Source organism: Castanea sativa, chromosome 1 (assembly GCF_040712315.1).
Source record: "Castanea sativa cultivar Marrone di Chiusa Pesio chromosome 1, ASM4071231v1".
Classification (NCBI taxonomy): Eukaryota; Viridiplantae; Streptophyta; class Magnoliopsida; order Fagales; family Fagaceae; genus Castanea; species Castanea sativa.
Genome location: NC_134013.1, coordinates 15,416,770 through 15,425,015, shown reverse-complemented (window position 1 = coordinate 15,425,015; position 8,246 = coordinate 15,416,770). Strand labels below are relative to the sequence as shown.

Here is an 8,246-nt window from a genome sequence, read left to right as displayed (position 1 = left end):
GCCAAGGTGTCGATTTCACGACATCGAGCACTGGTTCCACCTTCTGCGTCTGATCCATGCACATACTTGCCTGGACCAGGTAATGGTTCTGGTTGTCATAACCCTTAATTGAAGATATTAATGGAGCTTAACTTTGGTCATCTTTGGTATTGTAGTCACGTTGGTTCTCAAAAAAACAAAGTTGTGTTTATTCTAGAATTGGAAGAATGAAATTGCTATGTGGTAGAAAGAAGAGGCAAAATAGCTGTAGCCACTTGCCCAATGTTTGTATTTTTTTTTTTGGTTATATTTGCATATGGATTACCTAGATTTGGAATCAATCGTAGCAAATGAAAAATAAAATATGTTAATACTATTTATTTTTATTGCATTTATAAACAATGTTCTCGATCTACTCTTCATAATGAAAACTCATGAATTTATCTCATTGGCTTAGTTAAAAGCAATAGCGCAATACCTTAAGCAGTTATAATGAAAAATAAAATAAGTTAATACTATTTATTTTTATTACATTTATAAACAATGTTCTCGATCTACTCTTCATAATGAAAACTCATGAATTTATCTCATTGGCTTAGTTAAAAGCAACAGCGCAATACCTTAAGCAGTTATAAAAACTAAAAAGAAAGATGACGCCGTTGCCGGGGATCGAACCCGGGTCACCCGCGTGACAGGCGGGAATACTCACCACTATACTACAACGACTTGTTGATATGTACTCTGCCTTTTATCTTTGTTATCAAATGGATTCGGCCAGAGCATTCTAATCATTTTTATTTCTTTGAGGAAAAGCATTCTAATTCTAATCATGTAATGCAAGTAGGGCCAGTAGACTGATCTACAAACTTGTGAATCCGATTAAATTCTGTATATCGGACCAAAGTAAACAAATAAGTATATAGAGAGAATTGCATTTTGCTCATAAAAATGGGTACACTTCCAACTCCAAATTGCATTTTGTACGTCAAACCAAAGCCACTTACACATTCACCCATAATTTTGGACAGGAGATTAATAATATAGTGTTACAACCCAAATAAAACTAGATAAAGTCTTTCTCCAAACCGGTTGAAACAATCTCATTTAACTCATTACGCGGTGATTTATAAAATCATTTATGTATATTATTTAAACAAGTCACATGATCTATTAAAAATGTCATGTAACTAAAAGTACACGTGAATAATCCTTTCAACATGTAGTAGATAAATTTGAAGAAAAATCCTTCCAACCAATTTGGAAGATAAATTTTTTCCAATAAACTCCAATATTACATTTGAGAATTGGATAATGAGACTTTCTACGTAACTTTTTGGGCTTGTCCAACTGCTTTGTTTTTTTTTTTTTTTCCTCTTTTTCTTGGTGCTTTTAAAAGAAGTTAATGGTGCAGCTCATGCTTTAGGGAGACTGGGCTTTGCGCAATTCTTTTGTTGGTTGAGTCCTAGATCCCCTCCCTGCCACTTTTGTGTTGACTGTGGAGGAGGATTCCATTTCTGTAGAGCTTCTTTTGTGTGGTTAACAGTATTCTTTACTCCCTTTTACCAAAAATAGACATTACATTTGGGAAGCTAAACCTAGCCCTAGGGTTGTTTAATTCTGATCAGAGCCATGCCACCCGCATTGCTCTGGCTACTGTTGACAGATCAACGATCAGTGCACCGTCAACAGAGCACAGTGACCATAATAATATTAATAATAATTAAAAACTGAAACCACAACTCTTGGAGTGAATTAGTGATAGCGTTAGCCCGCAGATTAGCAATATGGAACAGAAATTCAACATCTGCACATAAAGGTTTAAAAAAATAATAACAATAGAAGAAACAGTATCCTGGCTCTAGCTCTATGTATCTAGTAAAAGGAATCAGTGGCTTGGCCTAGGAAATCTAGATGAGAACTGGTTTTGTTGGGAATTACTTGGAACAAATACAGGAAGCTGGCCACCCCTCTGTGATCTACCCTGCTGATAACTTGTTGCGGAACCTCTATTTAGACCAGCACCCGCTGAGCTGCTATTTCTTGTCCCGCTGGTCGCAAGTTCATTCACAACAGGACCGCCAAAAAATATGGATGGACCTGTGTATAATAGCTCTGTTCCAAGACCTCTGGAAGATGAGGAAACATAACGCCCAGCTTCTTGATCCCAAAAGACTGAAGATCCCATGTTTTCAGTAAGACCCAAGCTGATATTTCTCACAGGGTTTCGCGCCAAATTCTCATGAACTACAGTTTCAATCTGTTCACTTTGTGTTGTTGACCGAGGAGATTGATCTGCTGATGATTGATAAATGGGATTCAAATGCTCTCTGTTTGAAACCTGCTGTTCCATCGGTGAAGGTGGAATGTTGGAAAGTTGAGGACTGCTAAGGTTACTGATACTATGATGGCATGTTTCAGTATCTTCCTTGCTGGCGTGACTGGGTGGATATGAGCTCTTGGTAGGAGATAATTTTGATGTCCCAGTTCTAGCATTTCTATTGTGAAACCCTTGATCAGTACAGGTTGGACTGCTTCGTCCACTCACATTGCTACTGGATAAAACATCAGCATTGTATGGATGAGGTCGAGAACTGACTGGACGAAGCACAGATGATGATGCTCTAGCTTTTGCAGCCGCTTTAATTGCCTCATTAGAATCCAATTTAGCAAGTTTCCATGGACTGATTCGGACTGGGACTGGACGCTGGCCTAATTTTTTCCCCATGTCAGATGACTGAACTGCATCTGGATCCACTGTGGATGGTAGGCGTCCTGGCTCCAGATGTGGTATAATTTCATCCTGTTCGTCAGAGACCCAAAGTCAATAAATTATTGAACAATATTCATCTTATTGAAGGACTGCACAACAATGCATGTGCCAATATGCCAAGACTAAGCAAAATTTCTTTTTTAATAAACAATTAGATAATCTAATCATGAATTCATCAGGAACATAATTATTAAAATATAACCAAAAGAGTCAATCTAGATCTTTCTCCCCTCTAAATGATAAATAAAGGTGGCAATACCTGGTGCTCCATGAAGATTCTGGGAGGAGTACACCAAACACCTTTATATTGCAAGCCCATTCCAAGAGAGCTTTTTCCACTTAAGGCAGTCACAGCAGAACTAGTCGGCGATGATGCCAGACTTTGTTGATCACCACCATCTAAAGACGGTCCAGGCGGTTCACTTTGTGTTCTCATGGCAACAACATACTCATATGTTGTAATACCCTGCAGCAAAAACAAAAATGGTACACTACATGCATAATAGAGAGGTGGAGAGGGAGGATAGGTCATTTAAAGAACACACCTTTCGGATCAGAATCACATGGAAAAAGAATAGTTCTCCCAAGGGCACAGTGGCTAGAAAAGAAACTGCCGTGCATAAGGCCTGTAATCATTATAAAGTTCATGTTTTTTTAGGACTTTATAATTCCTTTGTCACCACAGTATGTAAAGATTAATTAATTATTCACCAAAAGAAGTGAATCATCGCAGCAGCATACTAAAATTGAACTGAAAATTGAGGAATAATGCTGGCATTTAAAAATTTTCAAGCAATAGCAAACTTTAAAAAAAAGTCTCAGTGCAATATTATTACTTCAGCTTGGCTACATGACTTTTTTTTTGATAGGTAAGCTTGGCTACATAACTTAGAAGCAATGCACGTATTATACACAGATAAAGCTACATAGGATTATAAAAAGAGGCAAAAAGTAGGCAAACTGTATGTTGGTTCCATAAAGAAAATCTGACAGACCACTACATGAGTGGAAACCAAAATAAGGCCCACATATCCATTTGATAGAATCACTTGGTAAGAGCATAATATGTAATACATTAATGATTAAATTAAAAATTCTTTTTGATTCTATGACAGTTCCCTTATCAAGACAAATCCAATGTGTAAAATTTATAAAACCACCAAAAAAAAAAAATCAGGTGGCTATGCCTGATGAGATATTTCTCGAGATGGATATAGATGCCAGCCCAAGGTGGTTCTTGCAGGCATATAATCACATGAACTAGACCAATACTGGTCTACATTACTGCAATCTCAAAACCCAATCCACTGATAAAATCATAATATCATCTTTCTTGGACAAGTGCAAAATCATAATATTATCTAAAATATACAACAATACAATCTGAAGCCTGAAGGCAAACAATGCAGCAAACTTACCACCACAATAGCAAAGGGGGGCCGGGAAAATCCATCTCCAAGTTTTTCAGATATCTGATTCTCTATCCCCTTTTTATCAACAAAGCATCGGACAAATACAGCAATGCCAACCCCACATTCAACAAGAAGCTGTTATAAACACACAAAAAATTTGATATTATAAGTAATAAAACTTAATTACAAATAGAGGAGAAACCTCATGTAAACGGGTTACACAAATAAATCCAAGAAAATAAATTTAGTTCAGATTGGAGGATGTAAAAATAAATAAATAAATCATAATCCAAGGAGAATGAGAAGTCCAAATAGCATATTATCTTAAAACTTACCCAAAGAAGGCTCATTGCCATGAGGCACACAAATGTGATATAATTTTTCCTCCCCACACAGTTATTCAACCACTGCACCATAGATGCAGATAACTTTAGTCATACCAAAACAATAGCTAAGAGATAAAGGCAGGATATTTAAACTTACTAATCAAAACCAGGGATAACACCTTTAAAAGTCATGAAGTCATTACTGAAACACTCCTGGATATTTCCAAACAACTCAAGATCTTAAAGCTTACCCGACAATGATGATCAAATCCATCGACACATTTGTCGCAACTCCTACAATGTTTGCTGAACTTGCGAACCTAAAAAAATAAACAATAATTTTATTTTTAATAAGTTAGAGAGAGAGAGAGAGAGAGAACATAATGTGACTCTTTTAACAAATTCTCCATCTGTGATCTTGTATGTAAATGAAGATTGGACTAATTCCAGTTTTTAATGAAAAGCGCCATGTAATGTGATGAAAATGAAACTCCCCCATTCTTGTACAAGAACAGTATGTTTCAAAAACAGGCATCACACAAACATTGAATACAAAAGCAAAGGTTGAAATCTGTTTTTAAAAGTATAAAGACCCTAATGGCAAGTTGGCAACTTGTTCACACATGAAATGTCATATGCGAAGATATGTAATTCTAACATGCAAAGCAGAATACGAGATGAGACTCAAGCTGCAGATTTTTAAATTAAATCCTTGCCACTATTTAAAGCACTTGATTCCTGCTTTCTTTGCACAAGTTTAAAACAGAAAAGAAATGAAAAAAAGTTAGTAGAAATGGAACTTTGTGTTTGTGCGTTTGTCTGTTACCATGTTTGTGAGAAAGAAGTGCTATATAAGCAATCCATATTGCATGCAATTGAAATGGAAATTCTTCTTTTCTTCTCTTTTTTCTCATCAAAATAAACTTTGCCAGGAAAAGTCTTGTACCTCAGCATTGCACAATGTGCAGAATAAAGCATCCTCATCTCCGGATTGTTGTAGAAGATCATCTTTGTAGCAATCTTCTCTTACAAGAAAACCACAAAAGAAACCTCCAAGTTTTGAACAACAACTCGAGCCATGCCTATTATAGTTTCCTCCGTCCTTTAATCCTACCTTGCTGGGTTCTTCAACAGAAGATGCATTCCCTATTATGATAATCACACACCATGTAGCTTCTATGAGAAATTGCAAAGAATAAAGGCATAAGGATTTGCTCATACCCTAAACTCATGCATTTGTAAACCAACAAAGAAAAAAAGAGTATCATTCTTATATTTCAGGTTAAGAAATGTGTATGCTTGCTACTGTCATTAAAGTTGCAAAAATTCAAAGGTTGAGCCTATCAAGGAGGTTCTTGGGTAAAAATTCTAACATCCTTTAGCGATTGCAACCATTTGTTTGTAGAAAACTTTTCAGGACCATCAGTCAATATAATCTTTTTGAATGGTTTAAAACACACATGTAGGTGTGTTATAACCATCCCAATTACTAATCCAATTTACTTGAAATTACTTAATAAATGATTGCCCTTGACATGAATCTCCAATTCAATACTTCTCTAATCATAACCTTTAAAAATGAAATTTAAACTAAATTGCACCAAGAAAAACAAACCATGCAGATATGTGTCATTGTGTTATTTATAAGCAGATGATTTATCACCTCCAAGCAGAATTCCTGGATCAGCAGGATCAATACCAGTGCATCGAACATAAAGAATAAATACAGAGAGTGCCTGAAATGGAAATAAAGTAATTAGATTGGCAAAATACTCATCATGGAATTATGAAGAATAAATGAAAATTTTTGGACTGTGCTTACCAAGACAGAATAAACACCCAGTGCCACATATTCATAGATGATGTACTTTCCAAGAAAGGGGGCAAAAAAGGCATAATATGCAACAGAGAGCAAGAAAAAAACTGTTATAGCCACAACCTGTACAGAAGGGGTAATTAAAAAGGTATTAGTTAATGCACTGTCAAAATCACATAGAAGGCAGGTACCATGAACCAACTGTTAGCGATTCCCACAACACCGATCCAAAAATCCAAATACATATAATATGATTCCAATTCTACATTATTATCTCCATCCTCACCGCAATAACCGAAGGCTAAATCAGACGTCCATAGATGTAGTTAGTCATATTATAAAATAAAAAAAATAGTAAACTACAACCCGAAATTTCTGTTCAATTGAGCCTTAAAATTTTTGTTTCCCAAAATGCAAGGCAACATAGCACATGAACGAGATTTCCAAGTTCTAGGATATCTCAACAAGCAAACAGGTAACTGGACCCCCAAAAATAAAAAGCAACCAAACAGGTAAAAGAAAAGTCCAAGCAGTACCTTATAGAAACAGAAACCTTTTTTTTCCAGAAAAAATAGATACAGAAACTTACATCCTAAGAAGCACAGTGAGAGATTGATACAAATTGGGAAAAAAAAATATTAAGTGATAAACATATCAAACAAACACACAACATACTAAATTCAACATAATTGATGAGAAAAACATAGTAACAATTATTAAACCAAAAAAAAAAAAAACACAGAATTAAATGCAAAAAAAAAAAATCAGGAAAAATCACACACACTCACACACATATGTAAAGGGGAACCGTAACTTTTTTCTTAAAAAAAAAATAGAATTGGTTTTAGAACAAAAACTGTGCAATGTTAGAATTTCAAAAGGACCCTAATGAAATAGAAGCAAAGTTTCAGAACAAGAACCTAAGACTACCAAAAGTAAGTACAACAATGTACCTGAAACGTGTGTGCCGGTAGTTCCCATCCATGACGCCGAGCCATGATAAAAAATTTAAAAAAAAAAAAAAAAACACTCACTCCAAACTCCTCAACAAGACCACATAAATAAAAACAAAGAAAGAAAGAAAGAAACACAACAAAGTCAACCTAACCAAGCCCCACATCGTACATGCAACTCAGAGCCACTAGTTTCAGTACCCACATTCTTCATTTCTTTTACCAATCACCGCTAATCCATAAGATTTTCGAAAGAAAAAAGTTTCTTCAACTTTCAATCTCGACCCAGATGGTAAAAACGGGTCTTTACTGGGATTTGTAGAGACTAATAATTCATGGTTAAAAAAAAAAAAAAAAAAACTAAAAAGCCATTATACTAGAAGAAGAAGAGGAAGTGTACTGACTAAAAGAAGTGAGTTGTTAGACCAGGTTTTAATAAAAAAGTCACACCGTCTGTGCCGGCTTGAAATTATAGTTTCTTTTATTTCTTTCTTTTTTCTTTATGGGTCTTGGACCTCTTGGTTCTCGTTAGCCTAGGGCCCTAGGGTACAGGTTTGTTAATCAATAATTATATAACATTCATTTATGAATAGAATTTTTTTTTTTTTAAATCCATTTGTATATTTTTAATTAATGTATATATAAAGATAGTTTGATAACGTTAATCTAGTAATATTATTTATATTTTTTAGAAATACATATAAGTGAAAAAGTATGTGAAAATACATGTAATGTTGTTTAAAAACTAAAAACATATATTTAAACACATATACCAAAGGGGCTTATAATTTTTTTTTTCTACATTACATTTTTCTTAATGATGTTAATGATGCAACGTCTTGTGATTATTAATGTAATTTTTTTTTCTTCTTTGAATAAATGGAATTACACTTTAATCTATTATGAGTAAGACTTAGGTACTATTGTTTTTTAAGTTCTCTTTTTTAAGTTTCTAAAAATAAATAAAAAAAGTTCTCCTTTTAAAAAAAA

At 34.6% G+C, this 8,246-nt stretch overlaps 1 protein-coding gene and 1 non-coding gene across 2 annotated transcripts; both read right to left on the bottom strand.

Annotated features, from left to right (window-relative positions):
• Positions 1-633: 633 nt before the first annotated feature.
• TRNAD-GUC (transfer RNA aspartic acid (anticodon GUC)) lies at positions 634-705 on the bottom strand. The gene has a single exon. It is a non-coding gene; the product is annotated as a tRNA-Asp (tRNA).
• A 1,022-nt stretch (positions 706-1,727) lies between these two features.
• Positions 1,728-7,689, bottom strand: LOC142636643 (protein S-acyltransferase 21). The gene is made up of 10 exons (XM_075810917.1): positions 7,257-7,689; positions 6,310-6,426; positions 6,151-6,223; positions 5,434-5,633; positions 4,739-4,807; positions 4,497-4,568; positions 4,168-4,296; positions 3,295-3,375; positions 3,009-3,215; positions 1,728-2,779 (listed from the first exon to the last, which is right to left on the bottom strand). The coding sequence occupies exons 1-10, from the start codon at positions 7,299-7,301 to the stop codon at positions 1,865-1,867; spliced, it is 1,908 nt and encodes a 635-aa protein (XP_075667032.1). The 5' UTR covers positions 7,302-7,689; the 3' UTR covers positions 1,728-1,864.
• Between the last annotated feature and the right edge of the window lie 557 nt (positions 7,690-8,246).

Excerpts from the sequence above, each read along its gene's own strand:
- LOC142636643 (XM_075810917.1), bottom strand. The coding sequence starts at position 7,301 with ATGGCTCGGCGTCATGGATGGGAACTACCGGCACACACGTTTCAG. Across the intron at positions 5,634-6,150 it reads TCCAGGAATTCTGCTTGGAG|GGAATGCATCTTCTGTTGAA; the intron begins GTGATAAATCAT and ends TTATCATAATAG. Across the intron at positions 4,808-5,433 it reads GCACATTGTGCAATGCTGAG|GTTCGCAAGTTCAGCAAACA; the intron begins GTACAAGACTTT and ends TTATTTTTTTAG.